The sequence below is a fragment of the Juglans regia genome, chromosome 1 (assembly GCF_001411555.2).
Source record: "Juglans regia cultivar Chandler chromosome 1, Walnut 2.0, whole genome shotgun sequence".
In the NCBI taxonomy this organism is placed as follows: Eukaryota; Viridiplantae; Streptophyta; class Magnoliopsida; order Fagales; family Juglandaceae; genus Juglans; species Juglans regia.
Window position 1 is genome coordinate 43,731,685 of NC_049901.1, and position 16,191 is coordinate 43,747,875.

General features: G+C 40.1%; 1 protein-coding gene across 1 annotated transcript; it reads right to left on the reverse strand.

Annotated features, from left to right (window-relative positions):
• Window positions 1–760: 760 nt before the first annotated feature.
• Window positions 761–14,940, reverse strand: LOC108996031 (NADH dehydrogenase [ubiquinone] 1 alpha subcomplex subunit 9, mitochondrial). The gene is made up of 12 exons (XM_018971758.2): window positions 14,652–14,940; window positions 14,460–14,556; window positions 14,024–14,088; window positions 13,728–13,813; window positions 13,445–13,529; window positions 13,266–13,336; window positions 9,340–9,471; window positions 8,595–8,710; window positions 8,331–8,454; window positions 8,135–8,203; window positions 1,352–1,472; window positions 761–1,172 (listed from the first exon to the last, which is right to left on the reverse strand). Exons 1-12 carry the CDS (start codon window positions 14,746–14,748, stop codon window positions 1,033–1,035), a joined length of 1,203 nt encoding a protein of 400 aa, XP_018827303.1. The 5' UTR covers window positions 14,749–14,940; the 3' UTR covers window positions 761–1,032.
• Window positions 14,941–16,191: the final 1,251 nt, after the last annotated feature.

Genomic DNA, 16,191 nt, shown 5'->3' on the forward strand with positions numbered 1-16,191 from the left:
CTCCCATCACCGTGAGTTGATTAAGGTCAGAATGTTGTCACAAAAAGAAAACCCCTCATTGAAAGTATTCTACCTTGACCATTACTCATTGATCTGATCCTAGTCGATAACAAGTTATTGTCAAGTAGTCTTTGAATATGGACACGCGATACTTATCCTCTCATGGAATGACATGTTACTAAATTCTCATTAACTTTAATGACATTCCATCCTATGATAGTTATGAGAATGGAAGTACCACATCATCCATACTCCATAGTAATAATTTTCCATTGATGATAGATAGTCCACAAATTTAACTCTAGCATATGCGATCAACTAATCAATTGGTTGAGGGGAAAAAAAAAAAAGAATGCATCAACAGAACTAGAAATAATGCTTCCATCCATGTTGCAAACACAACAATATGTAATTAACAAATGGCAATTCACCTTTATCATTGTCAACAAATAGACAGAAAATAAGTCCAAAGATCATTTTCTTATAAGCAAAAGAAGCACTCTTCACATAGATTTTTCATTTTCATATGAGTATTGCTACATCCACAAAGAAATTATACAAAACAATCACACAAATTGACGTGATTTCATCTGATCTGTTAGATTTACTTTATAATAAAAGTAACTTTACAATTTGACGAACCACATCAAACTACATCAATTTGTGGGATTGTTTTTGTGTAATCCCTTTGTGGCTAGAGTATTTCCCTTTTTCTTATTATAAGCAAACGAGGGAAAAAGAAACTGACTGCCAAAGTCTATTGTACCTTCTCTTTATGAAGGAGTTCTAGAATTTGATTATATGAAAACTCTTGTAGTACATGCCATGTGTAGAGAGAGTATCTTGACTTTTATTAATCATAATTTTTATCGAACATGGATGTGATTTCTACATCCTGAATGAAAGATACAACAGTCATTCACTCAAAAATCAATTTCAATTTGCTAAAAGAAATTGGAAGGCATTACAAGCCTGTCTCAATGTCTTCAACCAGACGAACTAAAAACATTTAGCATAGAAACCCATAGAACCTCATGGCCATGCATCAGGAGAGACTTTTTCACTGACCGTAGAGCCAAATTGGGGGCCACCCTTACGATACTGGATAAGGTACTCAACAGGGTATCCTTTCAGCTTACGAGGCACAATCCCAAGATCATTGAAAGTCAAAGCTGTAGATCCAATCATAGAAATCAAGAGATAATAGAATAAGGCAACCAAAAGGGAAGACTATTTAACTTATCAGAAAAAAAGGGGGAAGACCATTTAACCCAAAAAAAAGAGAGATCATAAGACAACAAGCATGAAAAGAAGAATGAAAGGCCATGAGATGACATTTATTTGAACTCACCATTATCTGACACGACTGTATCTGCAGTTAATGCAAGGATCTGATCCAGGTTAAAAATTTCGGGATTGGGTAATGGAAAGGGAACTTTGTTAAGAAGTATTTCTCGTGGCATTGCAAGAGCCTGAAAACATTTATTCACATCAAGTAATTTAGAAAGTTAGCATATAAAACACATGGTAAACCCACTCCTGCATCTAAGACCAAATAATAAGCACACACAATCAGAAACAGAAACACTTCCTATGCCTCAAAATATATGACAGCACATCTATTGTATTAATTAACTTGTTTTCTAGTGTAGATTTTCTCTCTGTACATTTTCTCTCAACAATGGAAAACAAACACTTGTTCTCTCCACTGAGTTTGGGTGGTCTGTGACAGCATTATTCTGGGTGTTGGTGTGCTTAGAATGGGTTTTTCAAAAGACATTGCAATAGAATAAAAAAAAAATTCACTTGTGAAGGAGGGGGGTCCCTTGGTTATTACAGAGAGAAGCTGAAGGGTGGTGTCAAAGTTGGTTCTGGGACTCTCAATGGTGCAATGGTTGGCAAAGGCCTTGGAAGCTTGCATGAAGGAAGAAAAGAGAGATTTCTTCACCACAGTCAAGGAAGGCAGTCGCAGTTTTATAGTGCAGCACTATTCGAATGATTGAGGCCGCTATATCGCAGTGGTGGAATATGGTGGCGGTGGTAGGAGGAACTTTATATTCGTTCCTAAGGAGGAGGCTAGAGGGTGGAAAATGATGGAGGAGGCTCTGTGGGAGTTTATTCACAACGGGAGGATCACTTACAATGATGGAGCAATGAAGACACCACAAGTGGCAAAGGTCCAGCTGCAACCTCACTCCTATAGGGAGGCGTTGATGGTGGAGAAACCCCGTGAATTTCGAAAGGGGACGACGGCATGGAAGGGCAGAGAGGTGCTGCTACTAAGAAGGGTAACGGACATGGCTTTGACAGAGATTTTCGTCCAGTACAGTGGCAGGGTAGCGGTGGTAGACCTGCAGGTGGCGTGGCAGAGGGGGAAGTCCTTAGTACACTCCTGGATGTGAAGGCTCAGTTGAGCACTTTACAGAATAAGGTGGATTGGCTTATAAGGGAGGAGGTGGGCTTGGAAAGAAGTGGGCCTTGTGTGGGTTTGAGTGTGGGATCAGATCAGCATAACAAGGGCCTAGGCCCGTTAGCTCATGGGCCCAATCAATTGGGCCTGAGCCCGTTAGCTCAAGGCCTCATCCAGTGGGGAAAAAGGGGAAACCTCAACTATTGTAAGGGCCCAGTTAGTTGGGCTTGAGCCCGTTAGCACAAGGCCTCAACCCGTCGGGCCTCTTCCCGTTTGGAGGATTCGTAAGGGGGGTGACCGTCGGCCCATCACCAATGGAAACCCCGCAACCTTGCCAGAGAAACCATCTGGTGCACTGCAACCAGTTGTGGGACCATTGACGGTGGTCTAGAAAGCCTCGACGACAGTGGTGGAATTGTTGGCATCGTTGCGAAAAGGGGAAATAGAGGAGATCCCGCCACTGATAGTCACATTCCCGGTTTATTGTGGCCATAAAACGCCGATAAATACCCTGGAAGCACCACTTTCTCAGGCGGAGGCCCTACATCAACCTGAGGAGCATCTCGAGTTGCTGTCGAAAGGAGAGGGCGAGATGAGGATGGATTTCACTAAGGATAGTGTCGAGGATGTTGTAGAGGGGTATCTGGTGATGGATCCAGAAACACAAATAACAACTCCAATCTCTGGCAACGATGTGGAGTTCAATGTGGGTATTGTGGTCAAATGGGAGGGCAGAAATCTTTTTTTTTTTACCAATGGAAACCCCGCAACCTTGCCAAAGAAACCATCTGGTGCACTGCAACCAGTTGTGGGACCATCGACAGTGGTCTAGAAAGCCTCGATGACGGTGGTGGAATTGTTGGCATCGTTGCGAAAAGGGGAAACAGAGGAGATCCCGCCACTGACAGTCGCATTCCCGGTTTATTGTGGCCATAAAACGCCGATAAATACCCTGGAAGCACCACTTTCTCAGGCGGAGGCCCTACATCAACCTGAGGAGCATCTCGAGTTGCTGTCGGAAGGAAAGGGCGAGATGAGGATGGATTTCACTGAGGATAGTATCGAGGATGTTGTAGAGGGGTGATGGATCTTGAAACACAAATAACAACTCCAATCTCTGGCAACGATGTGGAGTTCAATGTGGGTATTGTGGTCAAATGGAAGGGCAAAAATCTTTTCTTTTTTTTCTTTTTTTTTTTTTGGGGGGGGAGGAGAAGGGGGGATGCCATCGAATTCGCAATGGGTTTCTAGAGAAGGGGAGCCCATTCTCCTGAATTATATGTTACCAAACGAGTTCAATGTGTCTGACTGGATGCTCCGAAAGGTAAAGGAAATTCAACAATGTGTGGGAATGGGGTGTGTGGGTTTTGAGGAACAATTTATGACTCTTCTCACTGCTATAGAGGTGGGTCACTCTCAGTCTAAGAAATCTGGGACCAAGAAACAGCAGGAGCTTAAGAGACTTAAATGGTCGTTCAACTATGAGGGCAGCTCAAGCCGTGATAGATTCAAAGGGAAGAGGATTGTATCTCCTTTATGAAGCCGAAAATCATGTCTTGGAACATCCGTGGGTTGAATGAGACAAATAAGCGTCTTCCATAAAAAAATAGCTTCGAGAATGGAGGGTGGGCATAGTATGTTTACAAGATATCAAGCTGAAATTGGTGTCCAGGAAAATAGTGTGAAGTGTTTGGAGCTATCCTTATGCAGATTAGGTCTATCTGGCATAGAATGGGGCTTCGGGTGGAATTTTACTAATGAAGAGTGGCGGAGAAAATGGAGGATTTTGTAGGGGAGTACACTATGCCTGCTCCTTTAAAACTGTAGAAGATAATTTTTTGTGGGCTTTTGCAGGTATATATGGGCCGAATGTTGACAGTATCAAAAGACTATTATGGAAAGAACTTGTTGGAATACATAGTTGGTGGGACCTCCCCGGGTGCATAGGTGGAGATTTTGTCATAAGATTTCCTAGTGAAAGATCCAGAGACAGCCAGGTGCACCTAGCCATGACAGAATTTTTAGAATGTATTTTTTACTTGAATCTGGTGGATCTTCCTCTCATAGGGAGGGCCCTTTATTTGGTCCAATAATCAAACATGGTCTCGCCTTGACAAATTCCTAATCTAGCCAAATTGGAAAATGCATTACCCAGAGGTGTGTCAGAAGAGGTTGTCTCACCTTTGCTAGGATCATTTTCCCATCTTATTGGATGGTGGTGGTATCCAAGGCGGACGCCGAAGTTCGAAAACATGTAGCTTAAAAGTGAAGATTTTGTGGACAGGGTAAGGCAACGGTGGTCATCTTATCAGTTTCATGGTACCCCTCCTACATACTTACAGGCAAACTAAAAGCTTTAAAGAATGATTTAAAACTTTGGAACTCTCAATCTTTTGGAGACATAGGGGAGCGAAAGAAAACCATGGTGGAGGAGCTACAAGACTTCGAGAGGATACTTGAGGATAGAGTCTTGTCCTCTCCCCAGAAGAATTATCGCGAAAGGTAGAGCTAGCTTCAGAGTTGGAGAGAGGAATTTCTCTAGAAGAGATCTTTTCATGTCAGAAGTCAAGAGCATTACAATTGAAAGAAGGGGATCGAAGCACAAAATTCTTCCACATAGTGACTAATTCTCATAGGAGAAATAATACCATTGAGATACTGAATATCAATGGTATAGATTGCATGGAGCCTCCTGTGATTCGGGATCATGTGGCGGATTTCTTTGAATAGCTATTTACATAACGAGAGGGGTGGAGGCCAAAGCTTGATGGACTCGGTTTTGACCCTATTGAGCCACAGACAACGTCTTGGTTGAAGATATCTTTTGAGAAAGTGGAGGTTTATGATGTAGTAAGAAGAATGGTTAAAGACAAAGCACCAGGTCCAGACGGCTTTTCAATGGGGTTTTTCCAAACTTATTGAGAGGTAGTGAAAGAGGATATAATGAACTTGTTTCAAGAATTGTTCTTGGCTGCCTAAATGCTGCTTTTATTGCATTGATCCTGAAGAGGATCGGAGCATCGGAGGTGAAAGATTATAGGCCCATTAGCCTCATTAATTGGGTGTACAAAATTATCTCCAAGGTGCTCGCAAAAGGTTAGGGGAGGCCTTGGGTAAGATAATTACAAAGCCACAAAATGCATTTGTAAGGGGTCGACAAATCCTGGATTCAATCCTTATAGCCAATGAATGCCTGGATAGCAGATTAAAGTCTGGTATCGCAGGAATTATAAGTAAGCTAGATATGGAAAAAACATACAATCATGTAAACTGGGAGTTCTTTTTTTATTTGTTGGAGAGACGTGGTTTTGGGGAGCAGTGGTGTACGTGGATCAGATGGTGCATCTCAACAGCAAGGTTCTCAGTTTTGATTAATGGCAGCTCAGCTGGTTTCTTTAGCAGTTCTCAGGGCCTAAGATAAGGAGATCCGTTGTCCACATTTATCTTTATTATCATCATGAAGGCCCTTAGTAGGATGCTATTGGCCGTGGTTAGAAACAGTTTTGTGGCTGGATTTTCGGTAGGTGATCCTAACCGGGGCCTTATTACTATATCTCATTTATTATTTGCAGATGACACTAATTTTCTACGAGATAGATCAAAACCAACTAAGGGCACTGCAAGCACTTTTACTATGCTTCGAAGCTTGAGAGTAAACTTTGATGAATCAACTAGTGCTGATTGGGAACGTCAGTAACACTCGGCAATTGGCCAGCACACTTGGGTGTAAGATCGCTTCTCTTCCCATGAAATATTTGGGATTGTCGTTGGGGCATGCCTCACGGGTTTTATCAATTTGGGATACAATTATAGAGAAAATAGAACGAAGATTAGCAAGGTGGAAGAGATTGTACTTGTCGAAAGGAGGCCAGTCGACTCTAATCAAGAGTACTCTCTCTAACTTACCAACTTATTTTCTGTCTTTATTTCCAATTCCAGCTTGTGTGGCAGTAGAGATTGAAAAACTCCATCGTGATTTCTTATGGAGCGAGATGGGGGATGAATTCAAATTTCATCTAGTCAGTTTGGACAAGGTGTGAAGGCCAATTTCTTCAGGTGGGTTGGGGATAAAACATTATGAGAACTTTCAATCAGGCCCTACTTGGGTAATGGCTATGGAGATATAATATGGAGTCAGAAGCCCTATGAAAATTGGTGATCGATTGCAAACACAAAAGCTTGTGGGGGGGTTGGTGTACTAGAGAGGTGAACGAGGCCTATGGAGTGAGGGTTTGGAAGCACATTAGACGAAGGTGGGGGGTGTTTTACTCGCCATACTAAATTTGTGTTGGGTGCGGGTACTCGGATAAAATTTTGGAGAGACATATGGTGTGGGGAGGAGGCTCAAAAGGATTCTTTTCCATCCGTATTCTGGGTGGCATGTGATCAAGGAGCTTCAGTGGCGGACCTCATGGTTTGATCGGAGGACCAAGTTCAATGGAACGTGTTATTTTAAATTGGTGTTGTATGTGTAAGAAATCTGACGAGATAGTGGATTATCTCTTGCTACATTGCGAGACGGCTAGAGCCTTGTGGATTGAATTGTTCAGCCGAGTAGAGTTAAATTGAGTAATGCTTGCCACAGTGGTTGAGTTATTGGCTAGCTGGACACTTCTAGGAGGTGCTCCACAAATCAAAGTCGTGTAAAAGATGGTCCCTATTTGTATTATATGGTGCATATGGCGAGAGCGTAACGATCGGACATTTGAAGATAAGGAGCAGACACTAGAGGAGCTTTGATCTTTATTTTTCCGTACTTTATTTCTATGAGCCATAGCTATAGACTTTAATGGCCTAAATTTACATGATTTTCTTGTTTCCACTACTGTGACCTAGATAGGTCTTTTATATACCATCTTGTGTACTTGGGCTATGCCTATCCTTATTAATAATATTGTTTTACTTAAAATATATATATATATATATATTTATGACAGCAAAAAAGGTTAATCATGGCTGAGTGGCAAATAGCACCAATGAAAGTCTTACTAAGCAACAACTGCCAGACACAGATAAAAACTACACAAAAATTTTAGTTAACTCTGATTTTCAAACAAGTCTCAGCCTTGTATATGTTCATAATTAGGGTCACAAAAAGGAAAATCTGGACTGCCACTGGATATCAGGTATATGTCTTCTAAGGAAAACAGTGTTGCCTCTTTGTTACAAGTGAAATCCCAAGCAGAAAATAAATTTTGGTACACGTCTTGGAGATTTTTGGCAATGTCATCTGCCAGCATAATGGAAGCAGTCTTTAGACTCTTTACCCAGGAAGTAGATGATCAAAGAGATTCCTAGCTTACAGGAAAAAAAAAAAAAAAAAGAAGAAGAAGAAGATAAATTTAACGATTTTTTTTTTTATAAGCAAGCAGTTTTATTAATCCACGTAAATAGGCAATGCCCAAGTACAGAGGAAAATTTAACGAAATTATTGAATTTTAGAAAAGGAGTTGATACCAATAATCAAGAAGGATTACTTGCGCAGGGAATACAAAAACAAAACAAAAAACAAAGCAAAAGAAGGGTTACTTGTACATCATGATACGTCAAGATGGTTGATAAATCAATCACTTACAGATACTCTGAATAAGGGTTGCTAAAGGCCAACAAACCCACACATTTAAAGCAACAGAAACTAAAAATGAGCTAATCAGTGCCACTGAACAACAGCATTCAAAAGATTCATTTCCAATAGCCCTAATATATTGGCATTTATCCATGTACCTTTGCAAGAGGGAAAGGAACTTTGACATAGTGAGGCCATTCCCGAATCATGTCGTACATAAGTTCTGCCTACAGCGTGCCAAAATCTTGGTAAAAATCAGATCATACCAATGCAACAGCCAGAGCAATTTCTTTTATTAATAAAACTTTATTTTACCTATAAAAAAAGCCAGAACAATGAGAAAGAGAATTTTACCAATTCATGTGTGGTAAAGACCTCGGGCCCACCAAGCTCATAAACTTTTCCCATGCTCGTGCCATCATCTTTCAAGGCCGCAACAATTGCACCAGCAACATCAACAACATATACAGGTTGGATTCTGCAAAAAAGCATTGCCAGGAAAATGTCGATAAAAAAATTTAAAAATAATACACAGCCGCCATGAGTGGTAATGATAAGTTTTAAACTTTAACTAAAATAATTCATCACCAGATTGCAAATGACAGATTCAAGACATACTTGGTAGATCCATCCCCAATGAGTGGAAGGAAGCCATATTTTTTTACAAAGAATGCCCACTGATTCAAAAGCCTATCCTCAGTACCAATCATTGCAGCAGGTCTCATAATTGTGGCCTGTAGAGGAACTGCATGTCAGAAATTCTTAGACATGTAGCATGCCACATCCATTATTATCCACGTGGCAAGGTAATTTCTGAGATGAATTTATATCAACTGCAAGCAAAAATGTAATTTATTCCTTGGGTTTGATAGACTTTTGTTGACAAACTTTTTTGCAATGATCATCAGGTATTATATTTCTTAAATATACGATAACCATAAAATATTATTAGAATCAGAAGAGAGAGAGAGAGAGAGATAAGAAGTTTTGCAAGGACTTTTAAGCCCATAAGCACATTGAAAAAGAGAGCATATTACAAAGATGGACGACATGAAAAATGTTATAATCTTGTAAAGATGCATGAACGAATGCTCAAATATTATATTTGGGCTCTGACATTGAATTTGAAGTAAGCAGCTTGCTCCCAGGCCCCTTTCTCCTCTGAACCCAATACAATTGATATACTACTATGCCTCACCAAACCCACCTTGAGAATTAAAAGTGCAATATAAAGATGAAGCCCATTCTGTGCTTAACTTGCCCAACACGTAGGTTTATCAGTTTCTATTCCTCTGGTTTACAAGAACTTTCATAAAACTCTTGATCATTAATAAAGTTTAACTTGATAAAAAATAAGTTTTACCTCTGGTAATTCCCTCAAAACAGCTTCCTCTGCTGCAGCTTTAGCTTTTAGCAATCTAGATGGAGAAGATGGAGATGCCCCTAAGCAAGAAACTTGAATGAATCTCATGATACCACCATGTTCTTTGGCAATCTGCACAAGTTAATATGGATGAGAAAGAAAAGGACAGAAAATCTATGTCCTGCAGAAAAACGAAATATCATCAAACACCCAATCTGCAAAAATTCTCTAACAAATCCACTATTCAGGTACACACCGAAATAAGCATCGTGCCTACTCTTTTTTCCTGAATGTGGGTGCCGCATGCCCCCAGCAATGGAGGGGTTTTTGGCTAATAATTTAACTGCTAATGCAATCTTCGACCCAGTTTCTGAATTTAATTTCCACTTTCTACTCGTTGAAAACAGGGCATCACTTTTAAAGCATATTATAGGCACTAATCCAGATCCTATTACTAATAATTAGTCCCTATGATCTGGAAAGGAAACTCAGTGTTGCTACTGATCTGAAAAAAATTACTCTTATGGAGGAATTTTCATGGCGACAAAAGTCTAGGGCTCTTTGGTTGAAGGAAGGAGACAAGTGCACCAAATTCTTTCATAGAGTTGCTAATTCTCATAGAAGAAATAATGCAATTGAGGTGCTCCACTCGGATGGTAGTGTTCTTATGGATCATTCGACTATTAAGGATCACATTGTCTGTTTTTATGAAAAGCTTTTTATGGAGCAGTTTTCTTGGAGACCCAAAGTTGATGGGCTTGTGTTTGATCCAATTGACCAGCCCAGATCAGTTTGGTTGGAGAGAATGTTAGAAGAGGAGGAGGTGCTTAATGTAATAAGAGGTATAAACAAAGATAAAGCGCGGGGACCCAACGGCTTTTCCATGGCATTTTTTCAAGCATGTTGGGACATCGTCAGGGAGGATATCATGAAGGTTTTTCTAGAATTTCACTCTTTTATGAAATTTGAGAAAATCCTTAATGTTACGTCCATTGCGCTTATCCCTAAAAAAGTTGGGTCCATAAAGGTGAAGGACTTTCGACCCATCAGTCTTGTTAGTAGTGTGTACAAGATTATCTCGAAGGTGCTTGCTAACCGTTTGAGTTTGGTTATGGGGAAAATCGTCACAAAATCTCAAAATTCCTTTGTCAAGGGTAGACAAATCCTTGATTCCGTTCTCATTGCTAATGAATGCTTGGAGAGTAAAATTAGAGATAGAGTTCCACGCATCCTTTGCAAATTGGATATGGATAAGGCTTTTGACCATGTTAATTGGGATTTTTTTATATATATCCTTGGTAGGCATGGTTTTGGGGAAAAATGGTGTAAGTGGATGAAGTATTGCATTTCTTCAACTAGATTTTCAATTTTGGTTAAGGGCACTCCAGCTGGTTTTTTTAACAGCTTGCCAGGATTGAGACAAGGGGATCCTCTGTCCCCCTTTTCTCTTTGTTTTAGTTATGGATGTGTTAAGTAGAATGTTGAAGGCGGCGGTGATAGGAGTTTTATCTCGGGGGTCTCGGTGGGCAGTTCCGTCCATGGCAGCATTAATGTCACGCACTTACTCTTTGCGGATGATACCTAGATCCTGTGTGAGCCAAATTCTGATTAGATCCGTTCTTTGAGGGTACTTTTGTTATGTTTTGAAACTGTATCTGGTTTAAAAGTCAATTTGTCCAAATCTAAAATGGTCCCCGTAGGTTTGGTCAATAATCTTGGGGATTTGGCTGATATATTGGGATGTAAGGTGTCTTTTTTGCCTATGAAATACCTGGGTCTTCCCTTGGGGGCACCTTTTAAATCTAAGGCAATTTGGGATGGGGTTTTAGAGAAAATTGAAAGTAGGATGGCTGGCTAGAAAAGGATCTACTTGTCCAAAGGTGGTAGAATCACCTTAATCAAGAGTACTTTATCAAATATTCCAACTTATTTCCTATCTTTATTCCCTTTGCCTGCAGGAGTGGCTAATAGAATAGAAAGAATATTTTGTGACTTCTTGTGGGGTGGGGTGGATTGGAGGATGAAAAGAAATTCCACTTGCTCAAGTGGGATAAGAAGGTTTGGGGTTAGAAGGCTGAAAACTTTCAATAAGGCACTTTTAGGGAAATGGTTGTGGCGGTATCATCAAGAAGGGGATGCTCTTTGGAGAATTGTTATTGGTGCCAAATATGGGAGTATTTTGGGAGGTTGGTGCTCAAATGAGGTTAGAGGGGCATATGGAGTGGGAGTGTGGAAATTCATTTGCAATGGATGGGGGAAGTTCTTTAGAAATTTCAGATTTGAAGTGGGTAGGGGTAATCGGATCAGTTTTTAGCATGATTTATGGTGTGGAGACGTGGCCTTGAAGATTGCTTTCCCTTCCCTCTTTAGAATTGCTTCGGATAAAGGCGCTTCTGTAGCTGATTGCATGAGAAACACTGTTGGTCTTAGTCAGTGGTCAGTAAAGTAAGTTTTATTAGAGATGCCCAAGATTGGGAGGTGGGGGCTATCACTGATTTTTACAGTTTGCTCTATACTTGTGATGCCCCATATGATATGGATAAGGGTAGGTGGTGTATGGGATCCCACATTGCTCGGGAATGAGAAGTTATTGCTCTTTATAAGGTTCCAATGGGACTCCAATTATACATTGACTAGTCCTTTTGAAATATAGGTCATGTGGTTTGGGCCTTCCATTTGGGGCGTTCCAATTGGTATCAGAGTCTATCCCAACCATAAATGTGGAACTTGAGCCGTGCCACCTACAATGGACAGGCCTGACGAGGACGTCGGAAATTTAAGGGGGATAGATTGTGATGCCCCATATGATATGGATAAGGGTAGGTGGTGTATGGGATCCCACGTTGCTTGGGAATGAGAAGTTCTTGCTCTTTATAAAGTTCCAATGAGACTCCAATTATATCATTGACTAGTCCTTTTGGAGTATAGGCCATGTGGTTTGGGCCTTCCATTTGGGGCGTTACATTCCTCTTCTGTAAAAGGCCTTTCTAGCCACCTTGCGCACTGCTGGTCTAAAGTGGAAAAAGATAAACCATCCACTCTCGGTCTCCAATTATGCTCTTCAAATAATAGTTGTTGATAGTAATGTTCAATGTGGTTCTTGATAACCATATGATCCGAAGAAGCTACCCCATCTACCATCAGTGTATCAATAGCATTGTTCCTCCTGTGAGAGTTAGCCATCCTATGGAAGAATTTCGTGCATTTATCCCCTTCCTTATCCAGAGTACCCTTGATTTCTGTCTCCAATAAATCTCTTCCATCAAAGTAATCATTTCAAGATCAGCAACTACCTGGCTTTTATGAATTTTCTCATGTTCAGAGAGGCTTCTAGCCTCCTCCTCACCTTCCAAACCCTGTAATTCCTCAATAAGAGAGCGCTTCTGCTGAAACACATTACCGAAAACTTGCTCATTCCACTGCTCCAGGTCCTATTTCAGCGCTTTCAACTTTTTCGCCATAATAAAGCTTGGAGAGCCTTGAAAAAATAAGTCGGGCTTGGCAACGCGAGCCTGTTACCCATGTGGGGCTTCAAAGTGATGGGACGCTGGCATATGCCATCCGGGACAGGTTACACCGATGGCTTATTACTGGCCCGGCTGCTCCAAGTCAAGAGATTGAGGCATGTGATCTGGGCTAAGGCCCTCGGGTCACGTGATTCCTAGAGGTTGGGGGCAAAGCGTCAGGCTGGTTTCACAGAGCAACGACAACCCCTCGCTCCTGACGGTGGAGGGATAACAGGTCAGTGCCTCTGTGACCCAACAAAAACCCGGTGGATTTCACCTGGCTGGACCATTTCACTTGGTTTGTTGGCCTGATATCAATACCTTCTACTAATTATGGAAGCTAGTGTGGCCAATGAGAGCAATGGTTTTAGGAGTGCATAGGAGCTATAAAATAAAGACAGCATATGTGCAGGAACCTACCGTTGCAAGTTGTTCAGCCATGGAATAGTTCACTTCCTCAAAGCTGAAGTTTCTTGTCTCGTACTCCCTTCCTGTCAACAAGGTAGTTACTCTCTTATAAGTTCATTCACAACCTCCAAGATTGAGAGAACTTTAACAGAAAGCTACATCACATAAAACCAAACACGAAAATATTCTACCAATCAGATTGAGAACAACATTAGCCTTCGCCATTACAGCCTTGATGGAATTTTCGTCCCTTGGGTTGTATTTCATTGGTACAATCTGAGTAAGCGAACAACAAGATAAACAAGATATGTAGTAGACTGAGTATATGAATGCTCAACAGCATAATTTGAACTTTGAAAAAATACTTTTTTTTATAAGTATCACCCAAAATAAAAGAGTAAACTCTGAAAAAAAAATACTATAAGCATAAAATATAAAACTTAAGACATATGAAAACATTATCAACTACTCTACCTGTCCCAAATCACCCATCAACTTGAGGTGGCGTTGGGAATCCTCAGAACCTCGGAAAGGAACTAATACTTGAGATCCCATTTTAGCTGAATGAAAAGTGAAGTGTCAGCACAAACCACTGAACGCACCACTCTCACTCACTCACACAAGTGCTTGCATGTCTTTTTTTAATAATCATTTTCAGGAAAACTCAAATTAGAAATGTGCCCAAATATAAGAAAATTTCTACAGCGAAAACACACACAAGCAAGTTCTACGCATTCCATATACTAAAAGCAATAGTACACTCAACTCACCAAGTTGTTGCACAACATAGCGACCAAGGAAGCCTGTAGCTCCAAAGACCGTAGCAACAAGGCCACTGCAAAACGCAGCATTCTTCTTTTCAAAATTATATAAGCAATCGCATTAAGAGAAGTATGAACCAATTTATTCACTGCGTTATCTAATCAAGCATTGTTTCAAACCAATACCAAAAAACGAAATGAAAGTTTTTTGTTTCTATTTGTCGTTACAAAACAATTTGTTTCTGAGATATATCAGGAAAAAGAAAACGAACACACATTGGTGAAATCTCTCTCTCTCTCTCTCTCGAGAGAGAGAGAGAGAGAGAGAGAGAGAGAGAGAGAGAGAGAGAGAGCTCATTTCAGACATTCTACATTTCTCAGAATCACAACCACGATTTTATCTCATTTTCAGAACAACCAAGTAAATTCGACGATAACTATGTACCTAACAGATGATCTTCCACCTGTGCCCTTGCGAATGAGGTGTCCCACACCCTTATTGGCCAAACTAGATCCGTAGCGCGGATGATCAGCTCCGTAACCTTCAAAACAATCATTAACACCCAAGTTTGATCTCAAAACTTCCGATCATAAAATATCCAGAGAAAAATTCAAGGAAATGGTGTGCGATTTTTACAGTGGTCGGAGACAGGGTAGATGGGCTTGAGGGACAAGGTTGAAGGCGAAGAGGCCTTGAGGGATTGGTGCCCTAAACGCCTCGAAATAGCCTGCATCGCTTGCGTCCTCAGCTACAAAGCCACAGCGAGAGCGAGAGAGAGAGAGAGATGCTCAGAGGAGGAGGAGGAGGAGGAGGAGGAGGAGAAGAAGAGGCAGAGAGCGGAGGTGGTCGAAAGTGCTAACATGCACAAGGTGTGTAGTTTGATTTGAGTCCCTGAGGGTGAACACGGGCTGAGCTGGGCTGGAGCGAAATTTTTCGGCCCAGTAGGCCGGCTTTTAATGGGCTCTTTGTTACTTTTTCGGGTTTTCTTTTCTAAAGAGGGATATTTTTAGATTTTTAATGTAGGACAAAATAATTGGACACGCACTACATCTTTCCATATTGAATTTGTGTTAAGAATATTATATTTTTATTTTTTAAAATGAAGATAGATCATGGAATAAAAAGGAAATGGATTCTTGCAATAAAGTTCAATCTCCCAAGTTCTAGCTGTCTCGTTTGTTTTTATAGATGAGTTAAGATTAAAATTAAAAGTCGAATAAAATATTATTAAAATATTTTTTTTTAATATTATTTTTATTTTAAAATTTAAAAATATTGAATTGTTTATTTTATTTTATGTGAAAATTTAAAAAAATTATAATGATTAGATAAAATAAAATAAATTAAAAAAAATTGTAAAAACAAACGAGACCTAAATAACTTCTAGCCTTTTTAAAAAAAAAAGTTTTGGAATGAAAATATAGTAAGTAGCATTACTCTTTCTTCGTTTACATGCTATCATTGTCGTCGGGGTGCAATATTCAGTCCCAGTATACGGGTGGCGTTCTAGTTCAAGCCACTCTACAATGATGGAAGCCAAGGGACCAACTTCTCTGCTCAAAGTTCCTGTGAGTAATACCCCCACATTTGAGTCATTGGAAAATGGTAGCTTTGCTGTTTATGCTTCCCCCCATCAATGTATGCTTGAATTTTAGTTTCTGTCATGACATATTTTCTTGGAAAACTTCAATAACTAGAGCATGATTTTCTGTAGCCACTACATCAAGCAGATCATGCTTTAAGATCAGTATCCACAAGATTTGTCCTTTCTTTCAACTTCAATGCTAAAACTTGTAAATTTTTTTTTTTTTACATCTATTTGTGCTTGATATTGATTGTGTAGTTTTTAAATTCAATTTCAAATGCTTGGAATGTGAAATACTGTTGCAGAAAAGAATTCTGAAACTGCACTAATAGTGAACTCAACAAAGCCAAATTTTAGCCAATGTTTAGCTAGGTTGTACAATAATCTACTATAATAGACTCAACAAATAAACAGTAACTATAGTCCAAGATCATTTCATTGGCCAAATATTATTTTCAGACTAAATAATTCATCTTTTCACTGCCTACTACTCTCCTGCGCAAGAAGAAAAAGTGAAGAAAAATTATGCAAACACTGCCTATTGCATGCTGCTTTCCTCTCTTTCAGTTGAACAAAACCCAAGCGCCACCG

Bases quoted from the DNA above. Each gene is read 5' to 3' on its own strand.
- LOC108996031 (XM_018971758.2), bottom strand. From the start codon at position 14,748: ATGCAGGCTATTTCGAGGCGTTTAGGGCACCAATCCCTCAAGGCCTCT. The intron at 14,089-14,459 runs GTACATAGTTAT...TGCGTTTTGCAG, and splicing joins GGTGGAAGATCATCTGTTAG to TGGCCTTGTTGCTACGGTCT. The intron at 13,337-13,444 runs GTAGAATATTTT...CCTTGTTGACAG, and splicing joins TGTTGTTCTCAATCTGATTG to GAAGGGAGTACGAGACAAGA.